The 20,527-nt window shown below is 39.2% G+C and overlaps 1 protein-coding gene across 1 annotated transcript; it reads left to right on the forward strand.

Moving 5' to 3' along the window:
- Positions 1-17,993: 17,993 nt before the first annotated feature.
- Positions 17,994-19,085, forward strand: LOC142510950 (uncharacterized). The gene is made up of 3 exons (XM_075619629.1): positions 17,994-18,194; positions 18,273-18,734; positions 18,792-19,085. The coding sequence occupies exons 1-3, from the start codon at positions 17,994-17,996 to the stop codon at positions 19,083-19,085; spliced, it is 957 nt and encodes a 318-aa protein (XP_075475744.1).
- The last annotated feature ends 1,442 nt before the right edge of the window (positions 19,086-20,527 follow it).

Below are 20,527 nucleotides of genomic sequence, written 5' to 3' on the forward strand. Positions count from 1 at the left end.
TTATATTACGTGCATGAAATATAAAATGTTTATTTTGAGATATATGCGATATGTCTTGTGGCCACCTCACGTGGGATCTCTTCACACGGTGACTTACGACCGGTTTACGATTATGTATGGGTACTGGACATCCAGTCCAAGGGCTTTGGTGATCTCTATCGCCCAGTATACTGTGATTTAGTCTGATCAGACGTTCATGTTATGTTACGGGCCACTTGCGTTGAAACATTATCTCTACCAAAAAAATCTCGATATGGTATTTTATGACAGAGCTCTATCGAGCAAATCTTTTACGTACGATTTTCAGATATGTGCGCATTTATATTTACCCATGAAACGATTTTTACGTTACGCTTTACGACTCGATATTTTACGTTGCATACGATTTTATGATATATTTACTTGATATTCACGATATATGCATGTTGAGTCTTTAGACTCAATAGACTTGATTGTTGTAGGTACGGATGAGGCCGAGACTGAGGGCGGAGACCAGTGAGCTAGCTTGGGTCAGCAGTAGTAGGAACCCGAGGGACCTCATGTTTCAGTTTATTCACCTTATTATGTTCAAATTCAGATTTTAATACGTTGGATTATTTTTAAGTTGTTATTTTGAAAAACAATATTTACTTCCGCTGTTATTTTAAAGTTAAATCTATTTATAGGTTTATTTTATGAATGAAGCAAGTTATTTATTTAGAAAATTTTTTGATAATTTCGTAAAAATGCGAATATGAATTACGGGCCCTTACAGTTGGTATCAGAGCCTATGTTCTTGTAAAGGGTTGTACTACTACTGATCTCGAGAAGCTCATGAAGTCACGTCTTCGGTCTGTAAGTTTTACGTTTACGCATTTCGTTTAAAGCATGAAATATTTTAACAACATGTTATCATCAAACGTTTTATGTCAAGATTATAATTATGCAGTATGGATTTAAATTTAAAGAAATAATAGAATTATGCATATTGGTTACGTATGGGCTATATGTATGGAACAATATGCCTCCTAGACGCATTCATGATCGTACGAGAGAGGATGAGCATCGTCATGAGGACGGTGAGGAACTTGGGCAGGAGAGAGATTTACCACCACCCTCCTCCACCGGACATGAACACCCAGATGTTAGCTGGGATGACTCAGTTCTTCGCACAATTTGCGGGGAACAATGCTGAGGTAGCCAGGCAGACGAGGCCTGAGGCTATCTATGAGCGGTTCATGAAGATGAGGCCGAAGGAGTTCTCAGGAACGACAGATCCTTTGGTGGCCGAGGGCTGGATTAAGTCCCTTGAGGTTATATTCGTGTTTATGGAACTTGGAGACGAAGATAGGGTTCGTTGCTGCAACCTATATGTTTGGAAGAGACGCTCGACTGTGGTGGGAAGGAGCATCTGTAGCCTTGAATTTGGCCACTCTGAGCTGGACGCGCTTTACAGAGGTATTCTACTCTAAATATTTTACTGACGAGGTGCGTTCCAGGTTGATCAGGGAGTTTATGACCCTGAGGTAGGGAGACATGACTGTTACGGAGTTTATCCGTAAGTTTGAGAGGGGTTGCCATTTTGTACCACTGATTGCAAATGATGCTGGAGCCAAGTTGAGGAATTTTCTGGATGGTCTACGGCCAATCATGCGCCGTGATATTAGGGTGGCTGGCCCTACTACCTTTGATGTCGCTGTCTCCAGAGCTCTAGCTGCAGAGCAGGATCAGAATGATATTGAGAGCGATCGCCATGGTAAGCGACCATTTCAGGCGCCGCACCGCCCTCCTCAGCAGCAACATCAGAGTAAGAAGCCTTTCCACGGCTCATCCAAGAGCAGAGGACAGCAGCAACATGGACGTGTAGTCCCGAGGGCCCCGGAGTATCCAGTCTGTGCCAAGTGCACACGCCGCCATACTGGAGTTTGTAGGTATGGTTCGGGGAAGTGCTATAAGTGTGGTAGTCCTGACCACTTACTGAAGGATTGCCCTCAGAAGAATCTGCCTATCCAAGGCAGAGTTTTTTCTCTCCATGCGGCGGAGACAAACCCGGAGACGATGCTCTTGACAGGTATCTTAAAGCTTTAAGTTTGTATTTGAGATTTAATGTTTTGAGAGTTTGAGTTAAAAAAAATTTGAACTTAAAATTTGGGATAGAATTGCATGTTCTAGTCAGTGTTATTTCGGGAATTTAGGTTAGAAGAACTTTGACCTTCGCATGTCTATAAGTTTAGTTCTTGTAACTGTTGGGTTCAGCATGATGTTTCAACCTTTCAGGGAGAATTTTTATAGCTGGTTCAGCTACAAATGCCTTGATAGATTTCAGGGCTACTCATTCGTTCATTTCGGAGACCTTTGTAAATTTCCTCAAGGTCAAGACCATTGGGCTAGATATAGCATATTCGGTAGTACTGCCTTCTGGAGAGGAACTGACAGCTACTAATGTGGTCCGAGACATAGACCTTGAACTTCATGGTAATCTTGTTTATGCGGATCTTATCGTATTGCCGATGCCAGAATTTGATATCATTCTGGGTATGGACTGGCTATTAAGGAACAGAGTTTTGATTGACTTCCAGCGGAGATCTGTTCTAGTCCGACCGCTTGGGAGAGAGCAGTTCTTATTCGAACCAGACAGGTACTTTCATTTACCGCTGTATAATATCTTGTGTCCAGGCTAGGAAGCTCATGCGTAGAGGGTGCCGAGCATTTTCAGCGAATTTTGTATCTGTTCTCGAAACACCCAGTCAGTCAGCCTCCGATGTCCCAATTGTCAGAGACTTTCTAGACGTTTTTTCCTGATAACGTCTCTGGTATGCCACCTGTGCGAGAGGTGGAGTTCTCTATTGAGCTTATGCCAGGTACCGCACCGATCTCAAAAGCACCGTACCGATTAGCACCGACAGAGATGGCAGAACTCAAGAAGCAAATTCAGGAACTTCTTGACAAGGAATTCATTCGTCCGAGTTTTTCACCATGGGGCGCGCCAGTCGTATTTGTGAAGAAGAAGGATGGTTTGATGATACTCTGCATTGATTACCGGGATTTGAACACAGTTACAGTGAAGAACAAATACCCACTTCTGAGGATTAAAGAATTATTTGATCAGTTGCAGGGAGCTTCAGTATTCTCAAAGATTGATCTGCGTTCTGGATATCACCAGTTGAGGGTGAAAGACGCCGATATTCTCAAGACTGCTTTTAGGACTCGTTATGGACACTTCGAGTTCTTTGTGATGCCATTCGGTTTGACAAATGCGCCAGCGATCTTCATGGATCTCATGAATCGCGTATTTCAGCCGTATCTTGATCAGTTCGTGATAGTATTCATAGACGACATTCTCGTCTACTCAAAGAATCAAGAGGATCACAGCAGACATCTGACCGCAGTATTGCAGACCTTGCAAAGGCACAAGCTATTCGCGAAGTTCAGTAAGTGCGAGTTCTGATTAGAGAAGGTGGCGTTCTTAGGCCACGTCATTTCTAGCAGCGGTATTGAGGTAGACCCAGCGAAAGTTGCAGCAGTTAGAGATTGGGTTGTGCCGCAAAATGCCTCAGAGATCCGTAATTTCCTTGGACTTGCAGGATACTATAGGAAGTTTATTCAGGGATTCTCTTCTATCGCAGTTCCACTCACGTCGTTGACCAAGAAGAATGCTAAGTACGTGTGGAGCGATGAGTGTCAGAAGAGCTTCGATTCTTTGAAGCAAGCTCTTATTTCAGCGCCAGTATTGGCCATGCCGTCAGGGCCCGGAGATTTTGTTTTGTATGTCGATGCTTCGAAGCTCGGTTTAGGCGCAGTGTTGATGCAGCATGGGAAGGTGATAGCTTATGCTTCTCGTCAGTTGAAGATCCATGAGAAGAATTACCCTACCCACGATCTAGAGTTGGCAGCCGTAGTATTTGTCTTGAAGATTTGGAGGCATTATCTGTATGGAGAAAAGTGCCAGATCTTTACCGACCATAAGAGCCTGAAGTACTTCTTTACGCAGAAAGAGTTGAATATGCGTCAGAGGCGTTGGTTGGAGCTAGAGAAGGACTATGACTGTGACATTAGCTACCACCCTGGCAAAGCTAATGTAGTTGCGGATGCGTTAAGCAGGAAAGTCGCAATGATGGCTCATTTGGTGATTCCGAGACCTCTTCAGTTTGAGATGCAGATGTTTGATCTAGAGACATATCCTCGAGGTAGAGTTCCCCGTCTATCTATTTTGACAATTCAGTCTTCTCTTCTAGACCGTATTCGCAGTGGAGAGCCAGCAGATAAGCAGTTGGCGAAGTGGAGGCAGAGAGATGAGGCCAAGGGCAGTATCTTGTATACAGTTAGCGACGATATTGTGAGATATCGAGACAGAATGTGGGTTCCTGGCGGCGATTCTATTCGAGCGGATATCTTATCTGAGGCCCATATGTCGTCGTACTCTATTCATCATGGGATTACAAAGATGTACAAAGATCTGCAGTTGTTGTATTGGTGGCCCGGGATGAAGAAGGATATCAGACGTTTTGTATCCGAGTGTCTGACGTGTCAGCTAGTGAAAGCGGAACATCAGAGACCAGCAGGTATGCTCAAGCCTCTTGCTATTCCCGAGTGAAAGTGGAAGAATATTACCATGGACTTCTTTGTCGGTTTGCCGAAGTCAGTCAAAGGGTCAAATGCTATCTGGGTGATTGTTGATCGTCTTACCAAATCAGCGCACTTCTTGCCTATTAAGACGACTTTCACCATGATTCAGTATGCAGAGTTGTATATCCGAGAGATAGTCAGACTTCATGGTATTCCCGTTTATATAGTGTCTGACCGAGATCCTAGATTCACTTCCTCATTTTGGAAGATTTTGCATTCAGCTATGGGTACGAAGTTTTTGTTTAGCACAGCCTTCCACCCTCAGACGGATGGTCAGTCAGAGAGAGTTATCCAGATTTTGGAGGATCTTCTCCGTGCATGTGTCATCGATTTCTCAGGGAGTTGGGAGTCGAAGTTGCCATTGGTGGAGTTCATCTATAACAACAGTTTTCAGTCGTCTATAGGTATGGCTCCATATGAAGCACTGTACGGTCGTAAGTGTAGATCGCCTATTCATTGGGATGAAGTAGAGGAGAGATCAGAATTTGGTCCAGAGATTGTTCAGCAGACTGTCGATATAGTAGTCAAGATCCGTGATAGGATGAGGACTGCTCAGAGCCGACAGAAGAGTTATGCGGATCAGAGGAGGAGAGATCTAGAGTTTGCCGTTGGAGACCATGTTTTCGTGAAGATAGCACCTATGAAAGGTGTCATACGATTCGGGAAGAAAGGAAAGCTCGGCCCGAGATTCATCGGACCATTTGAGATCCTCGACAGGGTTGGGACGCTAGCTTATCGTGTTGCTCTTCCGCCGAATCTGGCCGGAGTACACAACGTATTCCACGTCTCTATGCTGAGGAAGTATATGGCGAATCCTTCGCATGTCTTGAACTTTGAACCATTGCATCTCATTCCGAACCTATCTTATGATGAAAGACCAGTGCAAATCTTAGACAGACATGAGAAAAAGCTTCGGAACAAACTGGTGAAGCTAGTGAAGGTCAAATGACTTAATCATTCGGAGGAAAAAGGTACGTGGGAGTCTGAGCCATAATTAAAGAGTCGATACCCCGAGTTATTCGGGAAGTTTTAATTTCGAGGACGAAATTTCTTTTAAGAGGGAGAGAGTTGTACAGCCCGAAATATCAGATTACGTATAAGCCATGCATAATTGTTATTATTTAAATTAAAAATGATTTCTATATACACATGAAGGGTTTAATTCATTTTAAACTTTGTTAAGTCGCGACTATTTATTTTAATCGCAGAAGTTTAGTTTTATCGTTTCGGATAATAACGCGAGGCCATACTGGAGTTTAGAGAATTGAGTTAAGATTAATAATAAGAAAATATTCTTAAATTTAATTTAAGCCAAGGAATAATTTATTTTAATGATAAAGAATGTTTTTAAGATTTATTAAATTAATTGGATTTAAGTTATTAAATAAGTTCTTTTATGTCTAATATGGGGTTAAAAGCCTAAATTAAAATGTGTAACCAATTGGGATAAATTAATCTAGGCCTAATATATTCAATAAATTATACCTTAACATTTTAATAATTAATTTTAAGACCAAGCCATGCCATGCAAGAAATTTTTATCCTAAATTAATTTATTAATTCACTAAAATACATAATGGGTGTTTAAAACTTTAAAAATTTAAAATACAAGAATTAAGCAATATTATACCTTACAAATTGTTAGCAAATTTCGGCCACCCCATAGATCAATTCATATATGTTTGGCAACTCTCCATTCTAGTCACCCTTCAATGGCCCTTCATGGTATATTAATTCCCTCACCTTTAAATCACCAATAATTAGTAATTCAAGCACCATTATGCACCTAATTTCCCTCAAACCACTAATCTAGCCTACCAATCCCACACATTTCGTTCAACAAGAAGGGAAAGAAGCAATTGATTTGCCATTCAAACTCCTCACTAATAACCCCCATCTAAGTGCCTTGCAAGACTCATTTATCACCCCTAGTAGCCTTCACCTTCATTACCTAGCAGCTAAGAATCATGAGACAGTAGCATAAAAACAAGAAAGAAAAGAAACTCCGACTCCGCCGCGCCGTGTTCGTCGTATTTCTTTGTTTATCCAAAACAAACTTTCCAGGCATGTATATATTGTTTATTTTCTCTTCAATCAAGTCCTATAGATATTTTAAATCATTATATGTTCAGGATTCACGAATCAAAACCCAAAGTGAGAGCAAAATCTGTAAAAATCTGTACAAGCCCTCTCGGCCATTTGCTTTGTAACTCACAGTTGAGTTGTTTTGTTGGTTACAGGAAGTTGGTCGGTTCGAGGCACTCAAGGCTGCATCTAGGCATGAATATGAGTGTTATAGGATATTGTTTGTTCATTGATTCAATTTCATGCACTCAGGTTAAAGACTTTACAGCAAAATTTCCCATAGTTTAAAGTTGAGTCATGATTTTGTTGGTTGGTTGGCTAAGGTGAATGTTCGAATCTTGGTTGGCCCAAGGCCTATAACCATGGTTAGAACCCTCCCTTAGCATGTCTAGGACGTGACCAAGACAACCTTTTGAGGCTTGGTTCACGGATCCATCAAAATTTTTACAACAACAAAACAAATGCCCATCGGTTTTCATTTCTGGTTTGGGTGAGTGAGTTTCGGTTTTGGGGTGTTTGGGTGGATTGTGGTTGGCTTCCAGCCCATAGCTACGGTTCACACAATGCCTCATCATGTCAAGATTGAGCCATAGTCAGTCATATGGCCACTCGAACGACACAAGACAGCACAATAATTCAACCATGACACTACACAAAATTTGGTGCTCTCGGTTGGAACTTTGGGTTGTCCTAAGTATTTGCTTGAATTGTAGTTGGCCTAGTGCCCTTAGCCATGGTTCAAGCCACGCCTTAGGATGTGATAAGAGACTCTGGTCGGTGGTTCAAGCCTAATGGCCAATAGTTTCATAAACTACACAATATATGCATAGCTGCTGCCACTGCTTTTTCGATAGCAGCCTTGCTTTGGTTGAGGGGCCTTGTTTGAGTTCTTGGTTGGCTTTTAGCCTATGGCCTTGAACTGTACAGTACCCCAATGAGTTATGAAAGTCATGTTTTTGGCCGTTTGTGATTTGGGCAAGTTTAGAGGTCGTACGAGAATTTACGGTGCAATGTGCCAAAGTGACTCTCGAAAGAGTGTTTCATGATTTTGGCCTTCATTCACTATTTTTCGTGTATTACAGTCCTTATGAATATTATTTCATTATGTTAGGTGTATTTTGATCATGGCTAAACGGTGGTTCAATGTTGGTTCAGGTTGGTACGAAGCCATGGTTGGAAACTAGGTTGTTGGTCTCGTTTGTCTCGTTTTTGGTACGAATATGAAGTTTTTGTCAAGTTGAGATTATTTGCATGTGTCTCATGTTAGGATTTGGTCGCAGCAAGCCTGGGAACGATCCAACTCATCCGGTAAAAATGTGGTTATAATTATATTACGTGCATGAAACATAAAATGTTTATTTTGAGATATATGCGATATGTCTTGTTGCCACCTCACACGGGATCTCTTCACCTGGTGACTTACGACCGGTTTATGATTATGTATGGGTACGAACATCCAGTCCAAGGGCTGTGGTGATCTCTACTGCTCAGTATACTGTGGTTTAGTCTGATCAGACGTTCATGTTATGTTACGGGCCACTTGTGTTGAAACATTATCTCTACCAGAAAAATCTTGATATGGTATTTTATGACAGAGCTCTATCGAGCAAATCTTTTACATACGATTTTCAGATATGCACGTATTTATATTTACCCATGACACTGATTTTTATGTTACGCTTTACGACTCGATATTTTACGTTGCATACGATTTTATGATATATTTACTTGCTATTCACGATATATGCATGTTGAGTCTTTAGACTCAATAGACTTGATTGTTGTAGGTACGGATGAGGCCGAGACTGAGGACGGAGACCAGTGAGCTAGCTTGGGTCAGCAGTAGTAGGAACCCGAGGACCTCATGTTTCAGTTTATTCACCTTATTATGTTCAAATTCAGATTTTAATACGCTGGATTATTTTTAAGTCGTTGTTTTGAAACACAATATTTACTTCCGCTGTTATTTTAAAGTTAAATCTATATATATGTTTATTTTATGAATGAAGCAAGTTATTTATTTAGAAATTTTTTTGATAATTCCGTAAAAATGCGAATACGAATTACGGGCCCTTACACTTCTGGACCAAGCCCTAGGGATATGCATGCACAGCACTCAAACCCGTGCCCCCTTCAAAATCCCACGACTGAGCCTCACGTCTATAGCCCTTGTCCTTGCACCAGCCTCCCCTCAACCCATCTAGGACCATATGGAAACCCTCTTAGGATCCTTGAACATGCCCCAACCACATCACACAGCCGCACCCTTCAAGAAACCCAAAACTGTTCCATAATTTCCCTTCAACCCCAAAATCGTGCCGCCCTGCCCTTGCCTCATTCCAGCCCTGAATCGTACCTCTAAAGACCATTAAACCTACTGTAATTCGACCCTCTAACCAAAGAAACCTGGTAGCCCCTTCAGCTCATCAAGAATCATGCAAGAAAATCAAGTTTTCCATGTATAAACACTTAAAAACGAAAACACCATGATGCTTTTAGATTTTTCATGCAAGAACACATATTCACACATAAGATGGTATGAATGATGAAAAAATAAGGAATAAGGCGTACCTTTGCATGATTCACACATGAATGAATAATTATAGACACGAAGGGACGTTTCTAGAGAGAATGGGGAGATCCTTGCTGTGTTTTTATTTCAAAACCAATGTGAATTGGCTAAAAATATGTGGTGTGTGTTTGTGTGGGGTGGGGAGAGAAAACCCTAGGATTCTAGTAGTGGTGTGCGTGAGTTATGAAGTGTTTTAGGGTTTAGAAACTCAATATTGTGATATAAATAATTGGGTAAAAAGCTAGGCCCAATAACCTTGGTAGAATAGGCTCATTATAATGTAGGAATAAAATCTCGTTTAAGAAACTTTTTAAAAATATTAACCGAGCCTCCAAAAAGTTCTTGTTTTCATCAAAAATCGATTAACGATTTAAAATACAACTTGACATGTAAAAACATCTCAAAAGACATCATTTTTGAAAATTACACCTTTGATATACCATATATCGAATAATTAAAAAAATAATTTAATAAAAAATATTTTCCCTTCACAGCTTCGGTCTCCGTTCTTCGGTCGCGTGTCGAATAACCCTTGGTTTTATGCATTTTAATAGAAAACCATATTTTAAAAACGTAAACATGCCTACCACATTTAATTAATGCAATTAAAATAATTAAATTAAGTATTTTCTATTTTGCCTAGATTCGCGTACAGTTGGATTACGTTATCTCATTTTGGACCTTATAGAATTCATAATCAAACAAGTCAAATGGCACAATTTGAGTTGATTTATTGATCCAACATAAGACTTAACAATCTAAGCAAAAGAAATATTTTTCAAAGGGAAGATATCATAGAGGTTGAAGCAGTTGCAGACTGTTGTTGGGCCGGATAAACTAGATAACAAATCTACTACTAGATATTGTCGAAGTTTTGTTAGAGCATATATCAAGCGAGTCAATTTGTGACTTCGGATTTTATTGACACTTGTGTAAAAATATATTTATTTTAATAAAATTTTATGGTTTTATCAAATTATAATATTCACTTTATCTATATGTCTATGCAAGCTATATAGATAAATACCTTGAATATACTATGGTACTATGAGGCCGTACATATGATGGCGAACATGAAATTAATTTATATGTTAATGTATATTCTAAATAGGTTTCTAGTCGTTTCAGCCATCTAAAATAATGGATAAAGATCGTTCGAGTTTGACACTAGCATCTGTGATATGATGTACCACATTTAATTGATAGGGACAGAGAATTCAAAGCACATAGATGAGTGATCATATGATAAATCACTGAAAACCCTCCCTCAGACATTTTGATTATCGTGTGGCTTCTCAATGCGATGAGGTGCTCCAGCAGTTAGAGCAACTACAATATTCGCCTTCATTATTTTCATTGGTCCATCAGTTATGACGTACCATATATCATCATCTTGTGCAGCTAGATGATCCTGCATTTTGATCTTCCAGTCATCAAATTCTTCTTTGAAAAACATAGGAATTTTATTGAATTATGACATGGTTATCAGATGCGTGTATTCGGTAGTATTCAAGACAAGATTTAACGCTTCCGATGTCACTTGTTAGGATCGGTTAATAAGGGTGAAGTGTTTAAAAGGGGAAGTTGAATAAACACTTCAGTCTTTTGAAGTCTTTTTCAAATATCAATCAGTTCTTTGAGGAACTGGTCCTAAAATCTTGTATGTCTTTATCGATCAATTACCTAATAATAGTGCGGAAATAAACTGAAAGAATATTGAATATTTTGGCTAGGGTATCGCGATAACTGAATGAATAAAAATGATGCACACGAGGATTTTTATGGATGTTTAGAAACTTCAAATGCTCCTACGTCACCCATTCTATCTCAAAGATAGGAATTCACAACAAACTTTTATTAATTACAATGAATCTGTAATAATCCACTTCAGTTTGGACTTAAACACTGCCAAGCTGAAATGCTTGGTTGTTCTTATAAAACTTCTCAGTTGATAACTGAATAGCTCGAATGAGTAGACTGAATGCTATAAATATATGAATAAGTTGTGAGCTAAAGATTGAGAATTTGCAAATTGAATAGAAATTCGAAAGTAAATCGCAACTGACTAAAAAAATTAATTGAGCTTGTTGTTCTTTACTGCGCGTTGTTTTTAATTCACTTCACTAACTTCTTCAGGAATGAACCTCTCAGCTATTTATAGTCTTTGATACCATCGGTCACATTGAATGCATTAATTAATGATATCCATTGAGTCATATTTTAGTTCATGTAGACAAAATTTTTCTGACAGAGGTACGATGTATCAGACTGTTATGATTCATCTGTTCTGCTTTGGAACGGACTGTTAGTTTGTCTACTGAGATTCAAACTGCAACTGATGATGTTGCTAACTGATTAATTCAGTTGTTCTAGAACTGATGTCCTTTCAGTTTGAACGTTCTAGTTCAGTTTTGATTAATTCAGTTTAGCTATAAATATTCTGAGAACATTATCAGTTATAGTCTTCAGTTCTGATATCCGATTTGATTATCAATCCATCAGTTGAGACTTATTAATAAATATGAGAAATAATGTTTATTTACTTCAGTTCTTGGTCTGTTTCAGTCCAATAAGTCTCTTTCAGTTCAGTTACATTCTTTAAGTTCAGTTACTGGTTTAATTCAGGTCTTCTGTTTGGTTACTGATCAATTTTTCAAACTCTGAAACTTATAAAGTTTAACATATATTAAAAAATATGAAGTTTTGCCTTTCTAGACTAATAAAATTTTCTTTAATATTGATATTTTTTTGTTCGATAATATTGTGATATTATTGATATTTAAGATAAGATTCTAGATATTATACTATTGTTCAAAATAGTTTATTTCCTTATGAAATTCTTGTTTTTTATTTGTGTAAGACTCTATATAAGGAATAAAATCTAGAGCAGAGGAAGCCTATAAATAAGATATCATTGTTGTTGCGTGCGAGCGATTAGTGGTTTTTGTTGCGTGGTTTTGAGAGTCGAAGGAAGAGCAAAAATTACATTAGTGAAGATTTTTCGTGATCGATTCACGCTATTTGTTGTGTTGTCATGGGGTGTTGGAGATACTCGAAGACAACAATCGTGTAAAGTGTTGGTTGAAGAGTTATTTGTGGCTTCGGGTTTCGGCAATACAATTGTTGCATCCGTGGTTTTGTTTTTATTTATTTGAGATATAATTTACTTCTTTGACTTGTTAATAAAGATATTTTTTCATAGTTTCACTAGTATTGATTTCGTAAACTATTTATAATTTTCTAATGAATATTTTGCTTTGAGGAAACGCACAAGTTTTATACGTGTGCATCATTTATTTTGTCTTATTTTAGTCATTAAATTTTATTTGTGTGCTTAATTAATATATTCCGCTCTATGTTGTGGATAAGTGTTACCATACCTGTACACAACACTTAAAATCTGAAACACACAATCTCAATATTGTATGTACTTTTATGTTAAACAAATCAAATTTCAAGATACATTACATGTGTTTCAAACTATCACAATGCATTATAACATATATCTAATATTAGATATGTTCAAATGGTACCCAAAAGAATAAAAATCTAAGAATAAAGTTGAAACGTCTACTACTCGTTTTTCTTTAAAATGCACTAGAAATTTTTTTTCTTTCTTAAGCTTTCGGCCGAATATGCACACACATATACATATATATTTTTAAAATACTTTTCCACCAATTTAAAAATAACCAACCAACCTATTATTTGAAAATCTCAAAAGTATGCAAATTCAAAACGTAAAATCGTAAACTTCAACCAACCATAAGCTAACATTATTTCCAAAATAAACTTAACTCTAGCATCCTCTCAGAACCACTTAAAAGCATATAAGACATAAAAATCTTTAACGTAATCTTAAATCATAAACATAATGCGAAAAACTAGCAAAGGTCATCGGGTTATGTGCACCTTCAGTCCAGCTAGTTCAACCATCAAGTCCTCCATAAATATCAACATCATGTTCACCTGCATCGATCACACCTAGTGAGTCTAATGTCTCAGCAAACCTTAACCATGATAGCAAGTAATACATATACATCCACATGCAACAGTGAAAATACTTTTAATAAAATAGTTTTTCATGAATATGCATAAACATAAATATTTTTAGTTTCATCATATACTTTTTTCCTCTTCATCATACACGTAAATGTTTCTCTTTTTATTGAATGCAGATCCTCAATTGTGACTTTCGTATTAGCTGTAGAACGGTGGAACCATCTACATATTATCACAATACCGAGCGACAGGGACATCAGCGACACTCTCACCCGTCAACTGAGCTTTGGCCTTACGTATCATCGTATCATCATATTAGTCACAATCAATTCACATCCTTCAACTTTCATATTTCCATAACTTATAAAAATTCATGCATATATACATCATTTTTCTCTTAAACCAAGCATGCATCATGTCTTTTAGCATTAACGTTTTATCGTAATATTCCATAAACATTTGAAATAAATATTTTAAAATTCAACAAAGCATTCAGGGCACTGCCAAGACATCTAACATTTTTCAGGTGTAAAATGACTGTTTTGCCCCTGAAACCCTAACTTTTTCAATTTATCCTTAGACCTCATATCCATCCAAACTTAACATGACACCTTAAAATACATCCATAATAAATTCTTACACGTAAACTTTAGCTTCTCGATTAATTACTCAATTCGTATTTAAACTTAGACGTACATCCCGGTTTTGACTCGTATTAACTCGAAACATAACCAAACCTTATCAAACTTGTACCAAAGCTTATTAGCACCTAACCATATCATATACAACCCAATTCAAGCCCATCAAGACCCTCGATCTAGCCTAGAACAGTTACTGAACTTTTCTTGCCCAAACTTGAAAACCCTAGCCTCCCTAACCATGCACCCTTCGGTCCTAGCCACCAACCAACCCAACCAGACCCTAGCTGACACTCTTAGGACCGTAACTGAACCCTAGGCAACCTACTCGACATAACAGAACACCTTCAAATGCACCCAGCCTTTCCAGTCGTGCCCTATGAGCCATGCGCGACTTCCCTCATGCGATCGCCCTAGCCTTCGAAGCAAGCATCATGCAGCCACCCTTGAACCATCCTACAACCTCTTTTGTGCATCATAAGAAAGAGTTTTAAAAGATGAAAACTCTAGTTCTATCACGTTTATGCCATAAAAATGAAAATAAAAGAACTTTATCATGTTTTTCATGCAATCAAGTATCAAAACGCATAATATAGTGTGAAAAATGAGTGAAGAAAGATTAAGGCGTGTCTTTGCGTATTTCACGCACTAAAAACAACTTGCGATGCGAGGAACGTTGGCGGAGAGACGGGAGAATAATCTTGCTAAATGTTTTTCAAACCTTGCATGAATCCCTCTTGAAAACGTGTGGTGTGGGTGTTTATATGCTGATGGAAGAGTCCTAGTAATTTCCTAGGGTGAGGGGTGAGTGTTTTGAATGGAATAAAAGAGCATGAAAGCTTGATTATTTGATATAAAAACACATGTGCAAACTTAGGCTAATTAACCTAGTATAATAGGCCCATAAGATAATATTTAAAACATTTTGTTTAGGTTTCTTTTTGAAAATAATAACCGAAACTCCAAAAAGTCACTATTTTCGTCAAAAATTGATTGTCGGATTAAAATATGACTCAGCACGTAAAAACACCTTAAAAGTTGTCATTTTCGAAAATATACATTAAAATATACCACATATTAAATAATTAAAAATAATCATTTAATAAAAATATTTTTCCTTTATGGTCCCTTATCTCCGTTACTCGATCGCGTCTCGATAACTTTTAAAACACAGTTTTTATGTATTCTAGTAGAAACTATATTTTAAAAGTGTAAAAATGCCTACCATAATCAATTTATACAATTAAAACAACTTAATTAAAATACATAAGAAATTTGATAACTTTCATGCATGTGGTTCACGTGGACCTTCAAATTTTCGAGATGTTACAAAAGTTGTCCTTGCAAAATGATCAATCAAAAATACCATAAATCTAATAAAAAAGAAAGCACATCATCAGCATTTGAAATCTAATTAATACCATAAAATATCCATACACAGCAAAATTAAAACATTTATTACACCTATTTTAAATTGTTATAGTACACAATTACATACATATAATACTAGAAAATCTTAAAACGGTACCCAAAAAAACTGGTTAATTTCTAAATACAACAAAATCAATGAAACAAAAATAATCCGGTCTATGATGCAAGCCTGTTTCTTGGAAAGAGAACATGAGATGGAGGCTTTTCCCTTCCGTGCATAAGAGAGAGAAATGTAGAGTAAAATTGAGATATTTGAGACATTTTACCAAAATGGAGAGTTAAAACTAAAGAAAGTTACAAGTATGGAGCTTTTACTAAAAAAAATTACATAAAAGAAAATAGAATGTAGGTATTTAATTGGAGTTTCCCATAAATAAACCTCAAAAGATATTATCCCATGAGACTGACAATCATGTGTATTCATTGCAGAGATTTAAGAAATTTTTTAAAATAATAGACTTATGTGACTGATGTCCCCGGGATGTCCCGGGTCATGGATAGGTCCTGGGATTTCCCGGGCCATGGAGCATATTCATGGTTGGTGTCCGGGCCAGGATGGGATACTCTCGGGCCGGTAGCATGACAAAATGGATTAATGCCCTGAGTCATTGGACCACCCGGTACATGATTTCCCCGAGACGTGGAATACCCGAGCTCTTCTGTAATTACCTGAGAGGCATTCTGCTCGGCCACCTCGATATGAGTGAAGCATTTAATGGCGCCAACTTGATAGAGCATGCACAGCCGACCTATCTCTGACAATGACATTAATTGTTGATAAAATCAAGTGGGCTGGACGTGACTAGTGTAAGATTTGACATGTCGGAATAATAGGGTATAATCAGCCACCCTACTATCATTAATGCTCAAACACAAAAAACGAGGTCATCATTGCATCCTCTACTATAAATACCAGAATCTTTATTTGCATTTACTCTCTATTCAGATATTAACTCACATATTTAATACTCTCATTTACTCTCCACACCAATCACACAGCCATCCCTTGGCTACATTGGTTTTATTGCTTGAGTACCCTGCTGACTTAAGCATCGGAGTGGTCACGTCGGACACCCCTCTGGCGCCCATTCACGTGTTTACTTTCCTGTTCACAGATCTCTCCAATCAGATCGAGGAGTCACGAGATTCAATTCAAGCGTCCAACTCATATTTCTAACATTTTGATAGCAAACCCGACAGAGTACCGGACCCGACTCGTTAGTTTCGCACGGGTTGCATCATTGGCGCCTTCTGTGGGAAGACTGTGTTCTAAGGCGTTGATATGGCTCCTACTAGAAGAGCAAACCAAGACACTTCTCGAGTCTAGGAGGAGAACAATACTCGTCTTTCTGGTGCAGGTGGCCCTCCCCCTAATGGTCCTCAGCCCACCATTCATTTAACTCCCGAGGAGTTAAACAAGATTATAACTGATGCTGTTAAGATGGCCACGGCAAAGAAGGCCACCACTCACCATTCCAGTCATCCCGAGCAGCAACATGAGCAGCCGCAAGAGGAAGAGAGAAGGGAAGAGGAGAGAGAATCAAGCGCGGGTTCTAAGTCCCCCACTGTTGCGGAAGAATTGGAGGAGTTGAGGAAGAAAGTAAAAGTATTAGAAGGGCAGGTTGGTTCTAAGGGCAATGCTCCAGTTGTAAAGAGTTGCCCATTTTCTGATATCATTGTCCGGGAACCATACCCAGGCATTTCAAGTCAGCTAAAATCAAGGACTATGATGGGAGTTCTGATCCCAAGGAGCACCTCGCTCGTTTCGAAAACATGGCCATGTTGCATTGTTATGGAGACCAAATTAAATGTAAAGTGTTCCTCACCACCCTAGTCGACTCCGCACAAAGATGGTTTGAAGGGTTGGCACCACAAAGCATCAATTGCTTTGAAGACTTCCAAAAGGTATTCTTGCATCAATTTAGCAGCAGCAAGAAGTACAAGAAGACTGGTTTCAGTTTATTTGAGGTAAAGCAGAGGCAAGATGAAACCCTAAGGGCGTATCTCAAAAGATTCAACCGAGTGGCCCTGGATGTGCCGGCCTGTGCACCCGAGACGAAAACTACGGCGTTCATGCAAGGGCTGTGGGAAGGGGATTTTTTCCAATCCTTGACTAAGAAACTGCTCGGAAACTTTGAAGATCTCTTATCCCGAGCAGAAAAATACATTAATATGGAAGAAGCGCAAAATCAGAAAAGAGAGGCCTTGAAGAGATCAAGAGGAGACCGGGCTGTCAAATCAGAAGAAAGAACTCCCAAGAAAAATGGCCCGGGACATTTCTCTCATGTACCTTTAAGAATTGCCCGGGACCAAGAGATTCAAGAATGCAGCTCGGATGTAGCCCCGCTTCCAAGTCCTGTGGCGAGGGCATCAAGGCCAGAGAAGAGAGGGTACTGCACCCTCCATAAAGAATGTTCTCACAACACTAATGAATGCCGGACCCTGAGGAAGGAATCCAGTAAGCGTCCTGTGCCAGCATCCCATCCCCCTCGAGATAAGTCTAGACAGCCACCTTGGTTGTCTCGACGTCCCGGACCAAATGTCCCTCCAAAGTCAACGAATATCCCGAGCGGAAGCAGAAGGGAGAAGCAAGTTCTCGGGAAGAAAGGGGTAGACCAGTAGAGAGGAAGGACCCTTCCCCAAGCCGAGGAGTAATCAAAATGATTTTGGGGGGGTCTACCGATGGCGATTCCAACCAGGCTCGGAAAGCCAGAAGCAGGAGGGAATGCTTAGAGGTCGATGGGAGGAGGAGAGACGAGCCAATCATAAGCTTTGGACCAGAGGACCTCAGAGGAGTTAGTCTACCCCACAATGACGCTCTTGTCATTCAGGCCCGAGTGGCTAACTACGATGTGTTGAGGGTATTTGTTGACAATAGCAGCTCTGTCAATGTCATATTTAAGGAAGCCTTGGTTCAAATGGATTAACACGAGTATCAGTTAGAGGCGGTTGAGACTGCCTTGTTTGTTTTTGCTGGACATGCTGTGTACCCTGAGGGGGAAATCACTCTACCCCTGACCCTGGGCACTGGAGACCTGACGAAGACTGTGATGACCGTTTTTACAGTGGTGGATGCCCCATCCTCGTACAATATCATATTGGGAAGGCCGGCCATGAATGAGATGAGAGCCGTGGCCTCCACTTATCACCAGAAAATCAAATTCCCAGTGCGAGGACAGGTTGGGGAAGTTAAGATAGATCAGCCCTCTTCTCGGAGGTGTTATGGGGAGACAGTCCGGGTAGATCAAAAGAAGGCAAGGAGGGAAGGGAAGGAGAAAGAGTGTCAAGAGGGGGCCAAGGAGAGAGAAGTGCACTTTGTTGCTGAGGAAGAACAAGAAGTGGTGGAAATTGAGCCAGGAAAGCACGTCCGGGTGGCCCGAGACATCAGCCCGTCCACCCGGGTAAATCTCTTACAATGTTTAAAAACTAACATTAGTGTTTTTGCCTGGTCTCAACAGGAGTTGGCCGGGATCTCGCCCAAAGTGGCCAAACATAAATTGAATATCCTCCCGGGATCCCGGCCCGTGAAGCAAAAGAGGAGTCATTTTGGCACCGAAAAAGATAAAGTAATTGAAGAGCAAGTGGGAGAGTTGCTAAGGGCCGGGCATATGAGGGAAGTCCAATTCCCTACCTGGCTATCAAATGTGGTTCTCGTCCCAAAATCCACCGGGAAATGGAGAATGTGTGTTGATTTCAGGGACTTGAATGCCCAAAAGATTGTTATCCACTCCCCCGGATTGACCAGCTGGTAGATTCCACTTCTGGATGCGAGTTATTAAGCTTTCTGGATGCATATCAGGGGTATCACCAAATCCCCTGATGCTTGCTCCAGACCTGTCATATGAAGAGCGACCGATTCAAATTCTAGACAGGCAGGAGCGCAGACTCCGGAACAAAGTGACTAAGCTAGTCAAAATCCAGTGGCTGAACCAATCAGTGGAGGAGGCCACTTGGGAGACAGAATCGGATATGAGGAGTCGCTACCCGGAGTTGTTCGGTAAGACTTAATTTCGAGGACGAAATTTTTATAAGTGGGGGAGGAACTGTAGAGCCCAAATTCGTACACGTAAAACCCATGCATTATTTATTTGTTAAATCAGTTATTTAATTTAAAATGATTTTCTTAGCCATGCATAATTTATTTAAATGTACTATTTAAAATTAGTCATGTTTATTGTGATGCACGTTAAAATGTCTTTCGAGTTTCATGTTTCAGGCGATCATTCGAGGCGGGATTGAGGAAAGGACCGGCGACGATTTTGGCAATTTAAAATGTGGTATTTTATTTTTAAGCTAAGTTTGGGGCTTTTTAAATAATTTATTGAGTTTTAGAATTTTTAAGCTTAAATCACTTATTTAGTAATTTTGAGAGTAAAACTTTTAAAATTTGCATTGTGTGGGTGTTATTTTAATTAAGGAGCTATTTAAAAATTAGTGTGTATTTTGATTCCAAGAAATTTTGAGTTAGTGTTTGATTAACTTTTAATGGTGGTTAATTTATTTTTTTAACCAATTTATTTCCCTAAATCCCCCACTAACTCACGCCACACACACACACTACACATTTTACACACTTCTACACACACCTATAATCGCACAACACACACACAAACAATCCATTCAAGTTTTATATTTTTGGAGAGAAGAAATTTTAGGGTTCTTCTCCCCATAGCAGCCGCCTCCTTCTCTAACAATTTCCAGCAAGTTTTGTTGAGTTTTCTTCAAGAATTTTAGCGCCACAATCGCCCCGGATCAATCTCGCTTCTATCTCCGCTTCGGTGACGTTGTTTCGGTAACGTTTGACATAAAAAGGCACGTATATTCTGTTCTTGCTGCATCGATCTTGTCATAGTATGAATTTTGATGCGTTTTGTGTGAAAACATGTGAATGATTCGTAATAGTTTGAGCAGAAATTGTATTGGACGTATTTTGAAGTAGTTTTGAATCTCAAAAATTCGTTTTTACTGTCTTTTCAAATATTGCGATTTTTCGATCGGGATTTTGAGAAAACTTTCAACACAAAAAATGTAGAACTTTTCGATGCCTTCGATTAGATATATGATTCGAAATTTTTGGACAAAAATTGAGTGAGTTATGGCGTTTTTCGTGGGACTGCTGAAACTGCGTTTTCAGAAATTTTATGATATTGATGTGTTCTTGAAGTTTTTGTGTTGCAGGCTTCGTTGGAGATCG

This window comes from Primulina tabacum, chromosome 1, assembly GCF_025594145.1.
Source record: "Primulina tabacum isolate GXHZ01 chromosome 1, ASM2559414v2, whole genome shotgun sequence".
In the NCBI taxonomy this organism is placed as follows: Eukaryota; Viridiplantae; Streptophyta; class Magnoliopsida; order Lamiales; family Gesneriaceae; genus Primulina; species Primulina tabacum.

Bases quoted from the DNA above. Each gene is read 5' to 3' on its own strand.
- LOC142510950 (XM_075619629.1), top strand. From the start codon at position 17,994: ATGATTTTGGGGGGGTCTACCGATGGCGATTCCAACCAGGCTCGGAAA. The intron at 18,195-18,272 runs GTATTTGTTGAC...CACGAGTATCAG, and splicing joins CTAACTACGATGTGTTGAGG to TTAGAGGCGGTTGAGACTGC. The intron at 18,735-18,791 runs GTAAATCTCTTA...TGGTCTCAACAG, and splicing joins ACATCAGCCCGTCCACCCGG to GAGTTGGCCGGGATCTCGCC.